The 20,255-nt window shown below is 44.4% G+C and overlaps 1 protein-coding gene across 4 annotated transcripts in view; it reads left to right on the plus strand.

Moving 5' to 3' along the window:
* The window catches only part of WT1 (WT1 transcription factor), a 46,540-nt gene extending 27,225 nt beyond the window's left edge, over nt 1–19,315 (plus strand). For 2 of the 4 annotated variants that reach the window (XM_071218123.1, XM_071218124.1), the window contains 5 exons: nt 8,651–8,747; nt 11,275–11,425; nt 14,818–14,907; nt 15,502–15,594; nt 17,940–19,315. In XM_071218123.1, the coding sequence (XP_071074224.1) occupies nt 8,651–8,747; nt 11,275–11,425; nt 14,818–14,907; nt 15,502–15,594; nt 17,940–18,061 (553 nt within the window). In that variant the 3' untranslated portion in view covers nt 18,062–19,315. The remainder of the gene's footprint in view (nt 1–8,650; nt 8,748–11,274; nt 11,426–14,817; nt 14,908–15,501; nt 15,595–17,939) is intronic. The other 2 variants (XM_004446872.4, XM_071218125.1) reach the window with 1 other exon arrangement.
* The last annotated feature ends 940 nt before the right edge of the window (nt 19,316–20,255 follow it).

The following is a 20,255-nucleotide window of genomic DNA, read 5'->3' on the forward strand; positions in this document are numbered from 1 at the left end:
TACTGGTAGTTCTCCTGCAAAAGACCAAGGAAGGCTTTGATTGGCCTGGCTTGGATCATGTGACAAGAGAATGCTGTGGTGTGATTGGTTGGGCCTTAGTCACACACTCACCCCTGGAGCCTGAGAGTGGAATTGGGGAAGGGGCACTGAAAGGAAAAGAGGGCATCTATTACAGAATGAAGGGGTTAGATGTAGGGTAGGCAAATGAGATATTCAGTACAGAATTAAAAAGTCAGGGTTGGTGGAGGTGAGGTAAGTCTCCTTCCACTCCAGATACATGGAGCTGGATGCCAAGGGATGTCCGATACCCAGATAAAAATTAAATGAAAGATAGGATAGGGGTAGTTTACTTTTCAAAAAAAATTTTTATCCCCTCCCCCATGTTTTGCACTCACTGTCTGCTCTCTGTGTCCATTCGCTGTGTGTTCTTCCATATCTGCTTGTCTTCTCACCTTTCTCTTTAGGAGGCTCTGGGAACTGGAACTTTCTTCTTGTCTTTCTTTTTAGGAGGCACTGGGAACCGATCCTGGGACCTCCAGTGTGGGAGAGAGACACTCAATTGCTTGCGCCACCTCATCTCCCCAGGCTGCTGCATCTCTCACTGTTTCTCCTCTATCTCCCTTTTTTGCATCATCTTGCTGTACCAGCTCTCCAGGGCACAGACTGCCAGCTCTCTGGAGCGCAGGCCAGCTTGCTTTCAGCAGAGGGCCCCGGGTTTGATTCCTGGGGCCTCCCGTATGGTAGATGGGAGCCCAATTGCTTGAGCCTTATTTGCTTCCCAGAGTTTACTTTTTAAAGCTCATAGAAAAATGTACAATAATGAGAACTATCAAAATTTTCAGTTACAAGTGGCACAAGATACCACCATGCCTTTGTTAGTCAAGAATACATCTTTTCCTTGAGGTCTGAACTGAAATGAAAAACTAAATTGTCCATATTACAGAGTCTGGATTAAATTTTATACCTGTGCATTATCTGATAACAGCTATTACTTGTGCTTTTTTCCAAATAAATCAAATTTAACTTGTTTTATTTTTAGGTTTTTTTAGTAAAAGAAACTGTACCTTTTCCCCTCTCCCTGTCTATGCCTAGCAGAATAATCTTATGTTTTTGAACATATCCATCCATCCATTTATTTCCACTGTAAAACTGTATTACACAAAGAAAAGAGAAATGGCTAGATGACATTACTAACAATATCTGTGCAAAATATTATACTCTTAGCACATCATACTCAGGCATATAGTAAAATAGTATTAGTGTTCAATCTAGACGAAGCTGTGCTAGGTTGCAGCCAGCTCTGAACAAGTACACAAAGCTAAGCCAGTATATATTCATTCTCCAAGTAAGATCTTATAAGTGAATATGAAAATGATGTTTGAAATTACTGTGACCACAGGGAAATTGGATTCTCATTCAATAAATATCTAAACCTAAGTATTCTGGTGTGACCAGAGATTTCCCAGGGGCGGTTCCTTGTTCTTTGGGCCCTAAATCCTCTCGGGATGATGAGTCAGGTTTGGCTCATCCTTGTGCCATGGCAATGATAATTTGCCACAGAGCATTTATGCTGAGGTTTATTGTTTTGTTGGTGGTGGTAGTGGTAGTTGTCCTCTCTTAAGACTCTTTATACTTCTCTTTTCCTCTCATTCAGGATTTATTAGAGAAAGCAGTTCAGTTGTCTGGTAGGGTGTTTTCCATCTTATGGTCTCTCTCAATTTTCCAGGCTGCTATGACAAATACCACACAGTGAGTTGGCTTAGACAGTGGGGATTCATTGGTTCACAGTTTCAGAGGCCAGAAATCCAAATATAGGCATTGGCTAGAAGACTTACTTCCTCCCAGGGTTGGTAGCATTCTGGCTGGCCGACAAGCCTTGTGTCCTTTGGCTTTCCTGTAAAAGTCTGGGTTCCCACTGACTTCCTGCTTTCTCCCCATGACTTTCTCTCTCTCTCTGCATGAACTTCTTCTGCTTTATAAAGGACTCCAGTAATCCAGAGTAAGGCCCAACATTATTCAGCTAGGCCACACCTTAACTAAAATAGTGTCTTCAAGAGGTCCTGTTTACGAATAGATTTACACCCAAAGGAATGGAGATCAAGACCAAGAGCACGTGTGAATGGGAGGACATAACACAGTCCACCACATGGTCTTTTTTTTTTTTTTTTTTTTTTTTTGAGATGCAGGGCCAGGGATAGAACCCGGGACCTCCCATGTGGGAAGCCGGCACTCAACCACTGAACCACATTGGCTTCACAGAGTTGGTTTTTTCATTTGTTTGCTTGTTATTTTGTTTTTGTTTTTAGGCTCCAGGGACCAAACCCAGGACTTCCAACATGGGAAGCAAGGCTCAACGGCTTGACCCACAACTGCTCCCCTGGTCTTTTAACTTTGAGTCTCTATCCCCCGTAGTTCCTGTAAACCAGTAGTTAGATCTAGAGGCTTGATTAAATTTAGGTTCCCTTTTTTTTTTTTTAAAGACAAGAATAATCCATAAGTGGTGCTGTGTTTTGCCTCATATCATGTATAAATTTTAAGGAACAGAATTTCTCAACATGGTTCCATTGCTTGTTCTTCTCATGAAGTGGCACACAAGGGGGTGATATTTCTCAAAGTTTGTAGCAAGGTATTTTTTTTTTTAAGATTTATTTCTCTCCCCTTCCCCCCCATTGTCTGCTCTCTCTGTCCATTCACTGTATTATCCATTTGCATTATCAGGCAGCACTGGGAAACTGCGTCTCTTTTTTGTTGCATCATCTTGCTGTGTCAGCTCTCTGTGTGTGCGGTGCCACTCCTGGGCGGGATGTGCTTTCTTCACGCGGGGCAGCTTTACTCATGGGGCGCACTCCTTGCATGTGGGGCACCCCTATGTGGGGGCTCCCTTGTATGGCATGGTACTCCTTGCGTGCGGCAGCACTGTGGATTGAACCCTGGACCCTCCATATGGTAGATGGATGCTCTATCATTTGAGCCATGTCTGCTTCCCAAGGTATTTTCAACACCAAAAGGAATCATACATAAGCCCTGAATATCAAGGATGGAGAGAAAAGAGGGGTTGATGAGTTAATTCCATTTTCTGGATGCATAAAATTCCGAAGTTTCTCCAGGTGTTTCCCTTCAATCTGCTGAACTCTGAAGAGGCTAAAAGACAGAGATGAAAATGGGGGGATGAGCACCTGACCAATAACTAGAGGTGGGAGAGAGAAATCACAGGCTGAAGTTTCCCTTTTTGAATATTCATATTAAATGCTAATTGCATTCAAAAGACTTTTTTTTTTTTTTACCTTTTCTGTTGATAAGGCATTTCAAGGCAGCTCTGGTTTTCCTCATCTGTAAAACCTCAATTCCTTTTATTAATCTTCTTGTGCCTGTAGAATATCAAAATTAATCATTTCTAAAGAAGCTACTCTTCAAACATTGAGTTTTTTCTGGGCCAAAGCCTCAGGGTACAAGTTTTTAACATGAAGTGGGCTCATAATTTGTGTTATATGAAGGACATTTTTCCTTTTTTTGAAAACTTTCTGAAGACGTGTTTATGCATTAGAAAGCTGTCTAGGAAAAGCAGACTTTCTCAGGATACATTTTTATGCATTTTAAAGCTGCTTGGGAAAATGTACAGTCCAGGCCATTGCCAGAAATGAAGTCACAAGGTGTATGTCCTGCTGATAATTGCTTCTGCTAAGTTTATTTTCCCAGTTAGGTAAAAAGAGATTTTTTCCCCCCAAAAGATCATGCACAGTTTTGACTGCCCTGGCCATTTCCATCAGTTAGCATTGGACTTTCCTTACATCAAAGTAAATATTGAGCTTCAGATCAGAAGCTGAAGCATACTAAAGAGGGTACCTTTTGCAGTTTCCCTTCCTTATTGTCCCCTCTCCTATCCCCAACATTTAAAAAGTCCTCAGCATGCCTAACTTTATTCATATCCCTGGAGAAAAAAGCTGGGAATCATTGAGATGCTCATGGTGATAGAAGTGAACTGAGGATGGGGCTTACCATGAGAATTGTCCAGCTGGTTTTGAAGGAAGAAAGCACCTGGACTCGAACTTGAGCTCTGCCATTCAGGATCCATCTGACTTTGGGGAAATAAGTCTAGTAATCTTATCCATATTCTTTTTGGTTCATCCACACCATGGTCAATGGATATTTGTTAAGGCTTTTTCTCTCTGGGAGGAAAGCTTTACTTCACTTGACTGACTATCCAATCCAGCAACCAGGGCTTAACAATGACTGTTGGTCCCAAAGGCTACTGCCATCTACCCTAAGCCTTTCTTTCTCAGGTTAACTCCTGCTGATCACTTATGCCCCTGTTGGACCATATCCCATCCAAGTGGCTTGATTCTCTGTGGTGTCTCCCTCAGGTTGTTCAATGGAGAGACCTTCTAGAATCCTAGGAATTCCTGAATACCAGAGAAAAATGTTATGCATATTGTAAATGTAACAGACAGTTCCCACCAACATCGGAGAAGATTGTTTTCTCTTTGAAAATACAGAAAAGATCCTTTTCAAATATAGAGATGACATGAAATGGGGGGAAAGCAAAGTTACTGGAAGCCAAATCCAGAGTAAAAAATATTTCAGCAGTTGGGAATGACTGGATGAAAGTAGTAGAAAGAATTTGAAGGATAAATGTGTAGTCCTGAATTCCAGTTTTTAAAAGTCATGTCTTCAAGCTCAGAGTTGGAGGTCCCTACTTTAATAGCAGTTCATGCCAGGGGTGGAGGTGGGTAGTTAGAAATTTTATTTGACTGTAGGAAGGTCGCTGTGACCTCAGTGTAAGAAGGTACTTGCTTTTAGGTGTGTTAATAGCAGTCCTCTGTCTAGATTGAATGGGGATCTATTCAATCTGCTCAGGGATTGAGCACCGGCAGCCTACAGGCCTTATGTATTGTCAGGAAGATGGTGGTCAAGGAATTAAGACACTGATTATTTTAGTTTGCTAAAGGCTGCTAATGCAAAAATATCAGAAAAGAGTTAACTTTTAAAATGCGAATTTATTAGAGTTAAATCTTACAGTTCTGAGGCTGCAAAAATGTCCAAATTAAGGCATCATCAGAGATGCTGTCTCACCAAAAATTGACTGCTGACAGATTGTGGACTCCTGCCATGTGGCAGGACAAAATGGCAGCTGGCCTCTGCCTCTCCTCCAGGCTCCTGGTCTCCCTGAGCTCAGCTGTGGGTGTTCAGGGACACGGCTCCTTTTCCCCCAGGATATGTCTCTTCATCTTGGCCTGTTCCTCTGATTCCAGTTCTGGCCTCTCTTTCAGCTTCTTAAGGTTTCTGTCTTTCTGCAGCTGTAGGTGATCCTAGAGTCCTCTCTTAGATGGCAGTGTAAAAATGGCAGCCTCCTTTTTCTGTGCCTCCATTTAATGACTCCATTAAAAGGATTACGACCCACCCTAGATCCCACAATCTAATCAAAGGCCCATAACTGAATTGATGTAATCAAAAGGTCTCTTAACTGAACACATGCATAGGAATGGGTTAGCTTAAGAACATAATTTTCTGGGGTCCACAAGAGTCAAACCAGGACATCAAATCACACTGCTTAATGGTTGAGAGACCTATAGACCTGCAGCTCTGTGGATGGAGAGAAGCCAGGCAATCTCTGCCCTCAAGGCCAAACACCTTCAAGCAGAGCAGATCCACTAAGATTGCTGTAAAACAGTGATGCTTACCCTTCTGTTCCTCAGAAGGCAGAAGTGAAGGAGCAGATTTCTGGTCAGTTTGGAAAAACCCCTTGTAACAATTAAAGTGGCTCCAAATGTAATGGGTTAGCCTGAGCACTACTTAACCAGGCATAGTGTCTAACTGTTGGGGATGAGCTAGAAGTCATGGGCGGGGGTTGGAGCAGATAACCTTTCTAGATCCTTTCCACCTCTTACTAGTATGTGATTCCAAGACTTTTGCTTGTCACCGCTGCTTTCCTTTGCTTCTCTAGAGAGTTGTTACCATACTCAATGTTCTTGTCTTATACTCAGTGCCCTGGGCAGAGCACACGGGAAGGGTGTTGAATGGCAGGGCCATGGAGTGGAATTGCATTGAATTGCATTGGTGTGTTTGTCTTAGGGAGACACAAGAGCCAGTAGGTAGGTGCAGTATTTTTCCTATTCGTGGACATGGTAGAAGAATCTAGTGGCATATTCTGCAGGTACAATCCTATTTCTGGTTGCTTCTTTTGTTTGTAGTCTTGCCTCTCTGGTCATGAGGCTCATGTCATTCCTTTTGAGTATTGCAACACTTCACTTTATGGGATGTGCATCCTGAGGAAGGTCTGATTCCCGTGCCTCCCACCTTTACCCTCCAGGAACCAGGATCGCACTCCAAGATTAACTGTCAAGACATGAGTTTCCTAATTTTTCCCTTTTGTTGGCAGAAATTAAAAATAATTCAGATTTATGTTAATTTTGTGTCTAAAAATACCTCAGTGGTAGAAAATGTGTAAGTTACATTTTGGCTCTGCACAGAAGGCTGAAAGCAGCAAAGGCAGTATTTCTTCACAGCGTCTGAGGCAAAACATTTTGGCAGAGCCACTCTGGTCCTGTTGTCTTTCTGCTGCCACATGGCCATTGTCACCAACTCTCACTTCCCCACCGTACATGTACATGTAATTGTAAGGAAAGCAGACCTGCATCTTTTTCCTGGCAAGCACGTTGTAAGGGTCAGAAAGGCAGATGCTAGCTGGGTTTGGAGTTTCTCTCCAGTTTTCTTCGTGTGTTTGACCTTAGTTTATCCCTTTGAGATGCTTTTCCCCAGATGTGTCAAAACTCACTTGAAGGATGTGGAGACAAGGGTAGTTAGTAGGTTGGGGAGAGCAGAAATGCCACCCATCTCTCCAAATGGAACATCATTACTCCATGGAAGGAGACAGGCTATTCTTTCTAAAAAAACTTCAAGCCAGAACTAAACGTGAAACACCACAGCTGCTGAGGCCACAGTATTCGTGGACATTTCAGTCGTCCTGGCAGGCACTCTTCCCTTCCAGGAATTCTTTCCCCTGGGCCAGTGGGACTTGAGCCAGCCCCAAGCTGCCCCCATACCCCATCCAATGGAAGGGACCGGGCAGCCAGGTGACCTGCCTCCTGTGCCTGGAATCTAAAGTAGTGGAGGCAGAGGATGGCAGTTCTCAGCTCCCACAGCCAGTTAATATCATCTGGAGGCTTAAAAACTGCTAGGAGAAAAAAAAAAAACAAAAACAAAAAACAAAAAAACTGCTAGGAGTGTGTGGGCGCCGCCCCCAGGAGGTATTTTGTTTTTTAAACAGCTTTATCTATTTAGCTTATTGTACAGTTTGCCTGTTTAAAATGTACAATTTAATGGTTTTTTAGCGTGTTCACAGAATTGTGTGATAATTACCACAACTTTTAGAACATTTTCAGTCGTCATTTCTCCCTTTCCCCCCCAACTTCTGCAGCCTGAGACAAGCTCTAATCTACTTTCTCTCTCCATGGATTTACTTGTTCTAGACATTTCATAAAAAGGGACTCAAGCAATATGCGGTTGTCTGCGACTGGCTCGTCTCGCTTGGTATAATGTTTTTGAGGTTCATCCATGTATGTGTCAGTGCTTCGTTCCTCCTCAGGGCTGAAAACTCTTCCATTGTACGGCCATACTACATTTTATTTATCCATTCCTTGGTTGATGGGAATTTGGGTTGTTTCCACTTTTTAGCAATTGTGAATAGTACTGCTATGAACAATTGGTTGCAAGTTTTCATATAATACGTGTTTTCATTTCTCTTGGGTGTATACCTAGGAGTGGAATTTCTGGGTCATATGGTAACTCTATGTCTAACATTTGAGGAACTGTCAGACTGTTTTCCAAAGCAGCTGTAGCATTTCACAGAGGTATTTCTTAAAAGCTCCCTGTGGTGATTCTAGATAGGATTCTACTGTGCTGCCAGTGGCTAGGCTCCTCAGTCTGCCTCATTTAGAAGTAAAGTAACTGCAGATCAAATGGCAGCTTTTCACCTGAAGGAGAGATTTTAAAGCCGAACATCCACCCTTCCAAGTTCTTCCCCGCATTCCACACCCCTCACTTTCACCAGTAGACAAGGTTGACCTGACCACTGACCAGGAGTCTAGTCAGACTAGTGCGGCAGGCAGATTATCCACTGGCCCCTTTGGCATAGGTCAGCTACAGAGAGTTAAGCTGATCTGGAAAACCGACCCGTGGGTTAAGCAGAGTGGGGCCGCGATATGTAATCTCCACTTCTAAGGATGAGTGTCTTCTTGTAAATGTCATCACTTTCTGGGTGCTTCGTGGTAAAAACTGAGTCATGAGGTGCTGACAAAAATCCAGTGCACTTAATGTGAAACTTGAGGTTAAGGCATTCTGCTCATTCCTGAGATCTTCACAGCTGTCAGCCCTGCTGCTGAGATGGTAAACAACTTCCTGAGCGTGAAATTCTGCCACAGTGACTTCTTTCTGCTTATCTCAGCGAGGTATAGACCCAGACAGTATGGAAAAGAAGGAGGGCTGTGTGGTGGCTTTACCTGAGGATGGAGCTGCCCCTTCCATCACAGAGCCCCGCTTCCAAGGTAGCTGCAAGGAGAGCTTCTGAAATACCTTCCCTCCTGGCTGCAGACCATTTCCAAGTGCGACTGTGAGCCAACCTGAGCCCTGTTCTCTCTTCCCTGTGTTTTTGCAGCCACGGCACGGGGTACGAGAGCGATAACCACACGACTCCCATCCTCTGCGGTGCCCAGTATCGAATACACACCCATGGCGTCTTCAGAGGCATTCAGGTGAGTGTCTCAGGGATGCTGCAGCTGGCAGTGGACTTCCTGGCCTTTTCCCCTTCCTACCAGCCTTTCAGTTCTTGCTGATGGACCTTTGGCACTGGTACGTCCGTTTCTAATTATAGGCTCCTTTGACCTAGGGGCCTCCTCCTCTTCCATTGGGTCGGATAAACCATCTTCCTCCTCGCCCTGAGGCCCCTATGAATGCCGCTGCCTCCCTGACTTAGATCAAGATGCTTCCTGCCGGAATCCCACCCTTTCCTGCTTCACTGTTTCGTTCACCTTCTCCAGTGGGCTGCACCTCTTGTATTTGGGCTAATTGGGCTTGACTTAATAACCTGGACCCTTGACTTCTAAGAAGATTTGGTTTGTTCTGTAAAGGGCCCCCAGATAGACTATTTTACCAATGATAGTATTAATAATAACTATAATGCCACCTATTACAATAATAGTAATAATAATTATGCTACCTGTGGCTGGATACTTTTGATATGTCAGGCACTTTGCTAACTTTTATGCATGGGTTTTTTTCCCCATACAATCCTCAGTACAGCCATGTGAGGTAGGTGCTGCTGTTTCCCCCCATATTATATAGAGGAGGAAAATGAAGCTCAGAGAAGATGAGTGACTTGTCCAAAGTCACACAGCTAGTAGGTGGTGGAACTGAATGAAACTTGAAGCACGGGTCTGTCTGACTCCAGAAGCCCTATTTTTAACCAGCACATTTTACTGTTTAGGAAGACAGAGGACTATGAACAGTTTCGGGCGATTGGGTCCTCCAAGGAGACAGAAGAAAGTAAAGTTTTTGGAGGATTAGGGAAGCTTGCTGGAAGGCCACATCCACAGAACTTTTTTTGGGAGGTCAAAACCACATGCCCTTAACAAAGGTTTGCATTTGTGACTTTTGCACAGTGTGGTTCAGTAGCTGCAACGTGAGCAGTGAACAGCTGGGGCACTTTCACCAGAATAGTAAGTACTCTAGAAATACGTTGTATGTGAGCCAGGTTCCCATGTGAAATGTGGGGCAATAGCTCTGTGTTGATCTGATTAATATTTCCAGAAGCATCCCATGGTGTTAGAACAATGTGCTCCCTCATCCCAAAGGCAAGGGTGACAGAAATACAGAAATCTGATGGAGGTTTGGAAAGAGTTATTCAGTCTCTCCCTACAAATACACCAGGATCCTCCACTAGGACTTCTGACTGACATCAACCGCTTGATTTTATATCCTGTTGTCGTGTGTGCTGCATGTCCTATGGATGAACAGAAATGAAAAAGCTTCCTTTGCCTTCTTGCTCACTAAGTCCTCTTCTGTCAGCTTCACCATCATGGCCTCTGATGAAGCCCAAGCTGGATAGGTGTCATATCATTAGCTATGCATTTCTTCCAAAGGAAACTAAATAAACACAGTTCCATTTAATTTTTATGCTACCATTTTCCCTGAGATACTATGGGTTTACCAAAAGCAAAGCTGTGTGCTGTTTTCTTCCAAAAATGAATGTGACCTCTCAATGCAAGACTGTGTGAAATAGGAACTAGAACGTAAGAATGGGGTAGAATTGAAAAGGTGCAGGGCTGGGAGTCGGTTAAGCTGAGAAGTGTTTTCCACTCTTAATGCAAAACATGGAGGTGCTCTTATGTCACTTACTAGCCATTTTGGTCTCGGTTTGTGCATCTGTATATGAATGGGTAGGATTCAGTGGCCCCTCAGGTACTTCCTGCGTTCCTTTGTATGATTCATTAATACCAAGAGGAGAAATGGAAGCGTGCCTCTGTTTTCCTTCTGTTTCTTTTCCTGGAGGACTGATGATGTGCACATGGCACTCCCGCAAGATATAGGGGATCGACAGAATGCCGTGCAAAGGACTTGTACAGTGTGTGGAGGGCAGGTGGATTGTGCTATGTTTTCTGGTGTCGCTACTAAAGGACTACACTGGCTATCCTGTGCCTCCCGTGGCCTCTTCAGCTCCCCATTCACAGACAGAAACCCTAGACCTCAGTGGCTCCTCCTTCCTTGTCATATACTTACACATGGTCAATTTGGCGCTCATTCATTATTCCACATTTTTCCCTAATAAGAACTTGCCAACCCACTGCAGATTGGATCTGAGGTCATGTGGTCATGTCTCTGTATGGGAGGGAATAGAATAGAATCTGGAACTTAAGACTTCCAGACCTTACTGAGAAGTGAAAAAGCTCAAAGATAGGTTGCCTTGGGAGCTCTTCCAGTCACTGGCATTTCTTTTCTAGATATTCTGGGTCAGCAACTCCAAGTAGGCTTGATTTCAAGTCCGAGCTTTAACTGCTCAGTAGTGATGCCATAGAGCACTGCACTGTAGAATGTTCCGATCCATCGCCTGTTAGTAACGTGGCCGTGGGCATCCGGGGGAGTGGAAGGAAACGGCTCAGAACACTCCCTTCTTGCGGTATATTCCAGTGCTCACTTTCCCCAGGGACTGAAGTGAGTGTTCTCCACATGTTCACATGCGGCTTAAAGTCTCCATTCCTCTCGCCTCTTGCCCTCTGCTTGCAGGACGTGCGGCGTGTGCCTGGAGTAGCCCCGACTCTTGTGCGGTCGGCATCTGAGACCAGTGAGAAGCGCCCCTTCATGTGTGCTTACCCAGGCTGCAACAAGAGATATTTTAAACTGTCCCACTTACAGATGCATAGCCGGAAGCACACTGGTAAGTGTGTCCACCGTTCCAGCACCAGGCCTGGCAGCCTTTGGCAGTGGTGGTGGTTCAGGAGCTCCTGCTCCAGACTGTGACACCACTAAGGCTACAGGTGTTGATGTTAGGTAATCTCTGGGATGGAAAGCAGCCACTGCTTTCAAAGTTCTGGCCAAGATGATGGAAAAGGCGACAGGGCCACTTTGCATCCTGATTGTTCGTTATCCTTATGAAAGAGCTCACTAAACTGTCTTCAAGAAGGGCAGGGAAGGCTGGTGGAAAAGCAGGACAACAGAATTAGAGACCTGAGTTTGAATTCTGGCTTCACCACCAAGCTTTGAAGACATGAGCAAGTGACCCTCTCTGAACCTCATTTGCTTCATCTGGAAAATGGTGATGAAAATGCCTACCTAATACAATTGTCAGGAAGAGTAGATTAAATGAAATCAAATTGACTGAAAGTAGCGATAGCAATGAAGTACCTAGAACAGTATCCTATATCAGTAGGTCTGAACTAAATGATAGTATTGCTATTATAATACCCGTAACATCTCTAAAGAGAGAGGGACCAGGCTGGGAATGCAGGAAGCAGGTGATTTTGAAAGGTTGATGTGCAAGGTCATTATAAAAGTTAGGAAGTGGCACTCCAAAGGAAAACTCAGTTGCTGGGTTGGTAACCAACCAGATAGAATCTTTAATCCTATAGGCTGGTGAGTGTTGACATTCTCTCCACAACTCAAGGACAGCTTCATTGCAATCATTACCATTATTATTTTACTGTTAGTTTTGACTTTCCTGTTAGGAAGCCGGAGAAGAAGGCAAGCTGAATTCAGATTTCTTTCAAACCACTGGGCTTTGCTAATTCGTTCTGTCTGGAGGATGCAACTGTGGCCCAAACCTGAATTTACATTCAGTAGACCTCTTGCTTTGGGGCTAAAGAAGAAGAGACCGTGTGGCACATTATGTTTTTTACATAGATATATTTCTGTCAAGGTTTTAAGGCAAAGGATAAAGTAAATTTCTGCCTGGGAAAATGCAAGGGAATATATTAGAGGCAATATGGTTGTAAAAATTTTGAATGTGAAAGAGACACTTAGAAAGCAGTAAAGTTTAGAGTTTTGTGTGAAGGGAAGGCAGTGGGCAAAGCAGGCAAAGACCCTCACGTCCTCTAGAGGCTTTAAGACGTTTTTCAAAGAAGCTTCCTTGTGAAGCAGACTTGGCTCAACTGATAGAGCGTCTGCCTACCACATGGGAGGTCCACGGTTCAAACCCAGGGCCTCCTTGACCTGTGTGGAACTGGCCCACGTGTAGCACTGATGCACGCAAGGAGTGCCGTGCCACGCAGGGGTGTTCCCCATGTAGGGGTGTCCCCCGCGTACAGGAGCCACACGTGCAAGGAGTGCACCCAGTAAGGAGATCTGCCCAGGAGTGGTGGTGCATACACGGACAGTGATGCAGCAAGATGATGCAACAAAAAAGAGAGGCAGATTTTGGTGCCACTGATAAGAATAGAAGCAGATACAGAAGAACACACAGTGAATGGACGCAGAGAACAGACAACTGGGGCAGGGGGGAAGGGGAGAGGAAAAAAAAAGTAAAAAAAAAGGCAAAAAGGAAGCCTCCTTATAGAATATCTTCCTTACAGAAGTCAAGAAGGGGAGACTGGCTGGTATTTTACATTCCTGCAACTTCCTTCTTGAAAGAGTGCAATTTTTTCTTATTTATGATAACAGTACAAACTACTAAGCACTTTTATTTTAAGTATTATCTATGTGCCAGGTATTCTACTTTTTTTTTCTGATTTAATTCTCAGACACACGAAACAGTTATCAGATGAGTTGGATATTGTGGAATCAGGACTCACACTCATGCCTTTTAACTCCAAGTCATAGTTCCTGTTCTCAAAGACTTAATGGTCTAGTTTGTAGCCAGGGTTTGCTCAACCGAAGAAGAACTGAGAGAGTATACAGTATACTAAATCAGAGGCTAAAGGAGCTGAGAAAAGAAGTTCAGAAGGCATTGATTTGAGCTAGGGTCATGTGAGAAGGGAAGGGCTTGGGTTAGCCATCAAAGAGATGGCAAGGTCAGAGAGAAGAAGTAGGATCAGCAGAAGCAGAAAGGCAGGGGGTAAAATCAGACTGAATAAGGGCATGTGGTCGTCTTCAGATTGTAGAGTTGAAGTGTAAGGAGCTGGACTGGATAATACAAAGTTGAGAAAAGGCTCCCAACCCCTTAAAGAAGGTAGACCAGGGCATAACTTACCACGTTAGATGTTCTGTAATACATTCTGTCATGAGGGACTAAGAGGTTAAAATCTGAACACGAAGTTTCCATGAAGGCATTGTCACAGAGGAAGTGGCATTTGTGAGGGGTGGGTGGGCTTTTGATGGGTAGAAATGTGGAGATGGGGATGAAGGGCGTTTCATGTGCGCAAAGGGCAAGGTAGACTTTCAGAATGGTGTGTGTCTGGCACACAGATTAATGCGGGAAATAGAGGCAGTTACAAGATTGAAAAGGTAACAAGGGGCTGCCTTAACAACCGAAAGCCCTGCCTGATCCTTACTCACCATCCCAGAATCCTGGTGACTCAGAATCCTCATAAGAAGGTTGCTCAGTGCACTTCTGGGGCTCAGTTCTCAGTTTTGGCTGAACTTTATCTAGGAGGACAAGGGTGGGGCTTTCCTACTCTGAGGCAGGATTGTGCAATCACACTACTGACTTCTCTCTGATAAAGGGATACCAGGAACTTTCTAAACGACTTGGCTCCTGGTTTAACTTGAGCATCTCATAACCACAGTGTCATTTATGCTTGACCCAAGAATAAGGAGTCAGTAGCCGAGAACACCAAGTCTTTGAGCCATAAAACACGAAAACACTTGTTTCGTGGGGCCAGCTCCAAAGCACATCCATCCCCGAATTCAACCTCAGACTCAGCTTAGGAGGTAAGGCTTCTTTCATTTAGTATTCGTTGCATTGTTCTCTGCTAATAGGTTTTGAGCCTCCGTGCCAAGCATTGGGCAAAGCCCTTTCATACATGGTCTGGTTTAATTCGTTCATAGATCCTTTGAACTTGTCAGAGTGTTGTCCCTATTGCACAAGAAGGAAGCTGTGCTTTACCCAGGGTGTAAGTGGCAGAGTTGGATTTGACCCTAGTGTCAGACTTCAAAGCCCACGCTCCTGTTAACTTCTGGAATAGGAACCTTGTCTTTCACCAAGTCTGCCATTCTCTACCCCGAGTAGGTACAGGTGGACCTTAAACCACACTGCAGTCAGCATCACACCCTCACAGGCACCCCTGACGTGCCTTAGGCATCTTTGGATCTCTTTACTCCCAGTAGGAGAGATTACCTTTAATGAGATCCTGATTTCCAGTGTCATTTTCAAATAGAATATGTGTTTTCCCCAAGGTGAGAAACCATACCAGTGTGACTTCAAGGACTGTGAGCGAAGGTTTTCTCGTTCAGACCAGCTCAAAAGACATCAAAGGAGACACACAGGTTTGTAGGTCGACTTCTCATTGCTGGCAGGTACATTCCCTTGGGTTAGGGTTGATTTTATGATTCTCTTCATTGTTGAAAATAGATGAGAGGGTCAGCTGTTTGTTTAGTTTTTCCAATCACTTTTTTTTTTTTTTAAATTCCGGGGATTTTCCTTCTCTGAAGAAAAAATAAAGAAAGAACAGGAGAACACCACCCCACATTTCTCCTGCAAACCACAGCACAAAGAAATCCCACTAGCAATTTGTGGGAAGATACAACTGCCATCAGTAAAGAACCCAGGAGGTGGAGAGCAGAATCTGATTTGGAGCGTGTGATTCACTTGTTTTGTTTCTGGTCCAGCTGAGATAATCCAGCTGGTGAGAAGCTGGACGTTTGTGGCTAAGGAATGGTTGTTTCCAGGACTGAAGGAGGTCCTCGAGGGTTACTGTGCAGAATCAGGTGGTTCCTGGGTCTAGGGGAGAGCTGAGCAAGGCAGACATTGCAAGCATGGCTGGAAATGCCGGCTTCCTGCGGCTGCTGGGGAGCAGGCCTGGGGGCCTCACCGAGCCCCACCATGGTAGGGCCGCGGCTACACCTTTTCTGTCCGTTTAGGTGTGAAACCATTCCAGTGTAAAACTTGTCAGCGAAAGTTCTCCCGCTCTGACCACCTGAAGACCCACACCAGGACTCATACAGGTAAAACAAGTGCGTAAACTTTTCTTCACATTTATTTTTCATTATTTTTTTTAACTACTGTTGAATGATGTTGTTTGTGATGAGAGAATGGAAGAGACGAGTATGAAAGTTCCAGGCATGCTTAGAATAAGTTGGGAGAAAGAGCAGTACCTGGCTAGCTTTAAGTAATAAATAACTTTTTTTTTTTTAAGAAGGGGAGAGGAGAAATATGGAGCAGGAGAGGGAAGGGTAAAGAAGTCTTTTCATGAGTGGCTAAAATGAAAAAGAAGAGATGAGCTAGGCCCTTTCTGTTCCCAGTTTTTCACATCACATTTTTATCAGTTTGATAGGACACACAGCAGAATTCTAGCAGAGCAAATGTATATTCTCCCAGGAGCTCACGTTTCATGACACGATTTTCAGAGAACTCAGTCTTTGCTTTGCTGGAAGTTAGTGCCCCCGGAGCAGCCACGTATTTCTGCCAGACTACTACCAGCACATGGCTATTATTTCCTTCCATCGGTCTAGGGAAGGCAATAGGACATTTATTCACCGGCCACTGAATGTTTTTGCCTCTGCTCAAGCCTGTTTCATAATGCGAACAGCACCACCTTTGTTACATATTCTGTAGCTCTGGAAAGAGGGCCGGTGCTTATGCTGTCTCATTGTATCCTCACAATGTCCTTGCAGGGAGATTTGGGCCGGCATGCCTTATCCCTGTTCTACAGATGACAAGACTCAGGCAACTCGTCTGAAGCCACAGCCAGGAAATAGTGAACCCAGTTCTGCCTGCTCACAGCCCACTGTCTCCCATTGGAGAAAGAACCTGGGTTCACCCCACAGCCTAGGAAGGCAGCAGAGAATCTAGGAGGGAGCCCAGGTCAGCAAAGTCAGTGCCACGGAAAGACCGAGAAGTCTGAGAAGAGAGAGGGTTGAGATTCGGCCATTGAGAGGAGACCTTAGACAGCCTAGCAGGGGAGGGGAGTGGGGGAGGGGCAGGAGCCAGATGGAGAAGAGCAGAGCAGTGGGTGGAGGTGAAGAACACGACATCAGAAGCCCCTGTGCAGTCCCAGGTCTCTGCCCAAAGGGTCTGCACTAAAAGTCGGAGTCGAGGCACCTGTGTCCCCGAGTTGACAGGATGGGCTCCTTGCTCCCCCTGCTCAGGGGCCGTTGATGCTCCTTCTTTGACTTGGTCCAGAGCTCACAAGTTGGTAGGAAAGAGTTACTGTCCTTTGCACCTGGTGCATATCTACATATCCGCAAAGTGACCTGTTTGCAGGAGACTGTTTAATGCTCTATTTAATCGGCCCCCAGTTCTGGCCCTGGGACAGTGCCTCCCTTGGGAAGTCCTGGGGCCATCAATACCCTAAGATCCCCCAGGAGGTACAGGGATTGGCTCCTGCGGCAGTTTTAATTAGGATAAGGCCACTGTTACCTCGGTTACGGCTAGGCCTGTGAGGTGTGATACAGGAGAGAGCGTGGGCTTGGCACTTAGACACACCTGGATTTGAGTCCCGCCTGGGTCTACCCCTTGCCAGCCGTCCTGCCTCCTCTGTAGAGTGGGGATAATGATGCCCTCCGTCCAGGACTGCTGTAAGGACTGCACAAGGTCATGTCTGTAGGATTGCCAGCACAAGGCTTGGCATGTGTCAGGCATTTAATAGATTCAAGTTACCTTCCTTACAGAGAATGAGGTCTTAGAAGGAACTTCTGAGGCCTTCTTACATGGAGACACTTCCTCTTTTGGCAAGCTTGTTAAAAATATCAAAGCTATGCCTCAACTAGAATCTTCAGTAATGATATGCTGAATAACACGTGAGGGTACAAGAGGCGAATAACATGCAAACTGGTTTATTACAAAATACCCAGCTCATTTAGGAAAGCATCTCTAGCAGCATTAAAGCTGCAGTCTCAGCTCTAGAGCTGGGGTGGGGTGGGGGAAACAAGAGTATTCAGGTGATGATGCAAGGCCCTTGCAGCCGGGTTAAGCTTAATTCCCTATTTACTGTGACAACAAAGGCAGGGAAGATTCACCTGGTTCACAAAACACTTCAACAGCAGAGTTTGAAACCAAAGGGGGGGTCTTCCCCCTTAATTAAATATGAATTACCCCAGCATTTCCATGACCTGATGGAATCCCCTCTCTCCCATTTCCCAAGACTTCTGACTTAACAATATTTTACAGTTTTTACTGTATTTCAATACGTAAGGCCCAGAGGTGCTGTCCATGAAATGAGCTCAAATCATTAGCTTAGGGAAAAAACTACGGAAAATCTGGAGCGGGTGCCTTGGGATGATTTAATTCAGGCCTTTGACAATTCAGCTTGCACCCAGTCTCTCCGCTGCAAGTATCTGACTGGCAATTGTGTCAACAGGTGAAAAGCCCTTCAGCTGTCGGTGGCCCAGTTGTCAGAAAAAGTTTGCCCGGTCAGATGAATTAGTCCGCCATCACAACATGCACCAGAGAAACATGACCAAACTCCAGCTGGCGCTTTAGGGGGTTCAGCCCAGGACATGTCTGTGTCCCAAACGGCAAAGTGTGTGAACTACTTCCAGATCCGACCTTAAAGTTCTTCCTCACTCACCTAAGAAGGAAGTGGCACTTGATCTTCATCCAGCTTCCAAGATGAGACACCTGTACTGCTGGATCCTACAGGTTTGCCCGGAGGCAGCTGGTCTCTGCTTTGCTGACTTGTAGTTGACTCACAGAGCCCTGGTGAAGTGGCTAACAGTGTCCGGTTCAACTCTCATTGTCACTGGGTCTGGATTTTCCTCTGTAAGAAGAGCCATTGTTGATAATGTTCTCCCACCCTCCCCTTCTCCTCTTACGCTCATTTTCACTAGGAATGGAGTCATTGTACCATTTTCTGTCATGGAATATTTATAGGCCAGGGCATGGGTATGTGTCTGCTAATGTAAACTTTGTCATGGTTTCCATTTACTAATAGTAACAGCAAGAAATAAATCAGAGAGCAAGACATTGGGGGTGAGTTTCATCTGACATTCCAGAGGTCAAGGAGGCTGCTAACCTGGAAGGCAGGATGTAGTTCTACCAGGCAACTCTTAAAACCCGTGTGTTCCAAGCAGCTGAAAAAAGAATCAGAATTAACTAGTACCTCTGTAAAAGAGTCTTAGCATTCAGTTAATTCAATTTTAATGTTAGCACAATGCTCTTAAGATACTGTGTTTGAAAATCTGAGATTTTGTGTTTGTGTTTATTTTTGTCTTTTTTGGGTTGTAATCATTTGCAACTTCAGAGATGTACATATCTCCTCACACAGAGAGAATTCATTTTCATCATTTGGGGTGCCCTTAAAATACACAGACCATGCTCGTTATGTGGCTTCAAGTTGTAAAAATTAAAATGACTCAAAATAGGCAGCTGGTCCAGGATCTCCACCAATTAGACTGTTCTTAGGTCACTTTAGTAACTTTGGGTCTACAGATATATGTGGGGAAAAAAAAGGAGACTTAACTATTATGAGGAAATCCATTGTTTAAAGGGTGTGTGTGGGTGTTTTTTTCCCCCTAAAGGGACGGAGTTTATTATTTACCGTTGCTTGAAATTATTGTGTAAATATATATATCTGATGATGATTTGTTCTTGGAAGACTAAAATTAGGAAATGTATACATATTAGATGCATCAGTATTTGGGTGTTGAATTGATCTTATGACGTATTGATAAGAACACTAAAAATGTAACCTGCATTTTTCACTTTGCTCTCAATTAAAGTCCATTCAAAAGGAAAGTGGTAAGATTCTATCAGCTGTATTATATCATGCCAAGATTTAGATTTCAAATCCTGAGGCCTTTTGAAACAGGTAAGAAGATGGCACAGACATGATGACCCCGTCGACCTATCCAGGTCCTGAAAGCAATTTATTTCTCTCTGTCAAATCTCAGTAGAGATTTAAACAGCAGAGAGTGCCACCTCTGCAGGTGGTTATGTCCTTGCTCTGCGATTTGGGTAGCAGCTGATGGGTCTGTGGATGGCCTGGTGGGAATGGCATTTCTGGGTTTTATTTTAAGCAGATCATCATTGCAAGACCTCACTGCTTATTTCCTGATCAGCTAAAGAGAATAGAGAGGAGCTAATGATTATTGGTCTTTTTGAAAAGTCTTTACAGTTATATCACTGGAATCAGGAGGGCATAGGTGGAACACCTAGTATAACTGAATTTACAGTGCTATTGTTATAAATCAGCTCAGCAGGTTGAAAACTGGTTAGTTTTTCCAGGGCAGCTGAGTGTGAAAGCAAAGATCTACATTATCTCTAAACTATAAGCTATCCTTTTGGCTCTGGTGTATGGTTTTTCAATTGTAAATAAGGAGATTAATTTGGTGCCGCTCCTGTCAGTTCCATTATCTTGGAGCTTGTGTGCATTCCAGGTTTCATTTTTTCCTTTAAAATGGATCTTGAGCAGACGGAAGCTCAGTCATGGAGACTCCTTTCTGCACTGAAGTGTGGCTCGAAGTTTGGGCAGCCTAAGAGTCGGCATCCTGAGGCCCCTCTTCTTTGCATCTGGCTCTTGCATCACTGTTAATTATAGCGAGTGTGGTGACTCATTTGTATCAGCCGGTTTTATCTTTTCCTGCCAGAAGACAGCATTTCTCTGGAGAAGCTCAGGACAAGCATGGCAAACGTCAGCGAGTCGGAGTGAGCCAGGTTTCACAACAAAAGCACAGCC

This window comes from Dasypus novemcinctus, chromosome 10 (assembly GCF_030445035.2).
Source record: "Dasypus novemcinctus isolate mDasNov1 chromosome 10, mDasNov1.1.hap2, whole genome shotgun sequence".
In the NCBI taxonomy this organism is placed as follows: domain Eukaryota; kingdom Metazoa; phylum Chordata; class Mammalia; order Cingulata; family Dasypodidae; genus Dasypus; species Dasypus novemcinctus.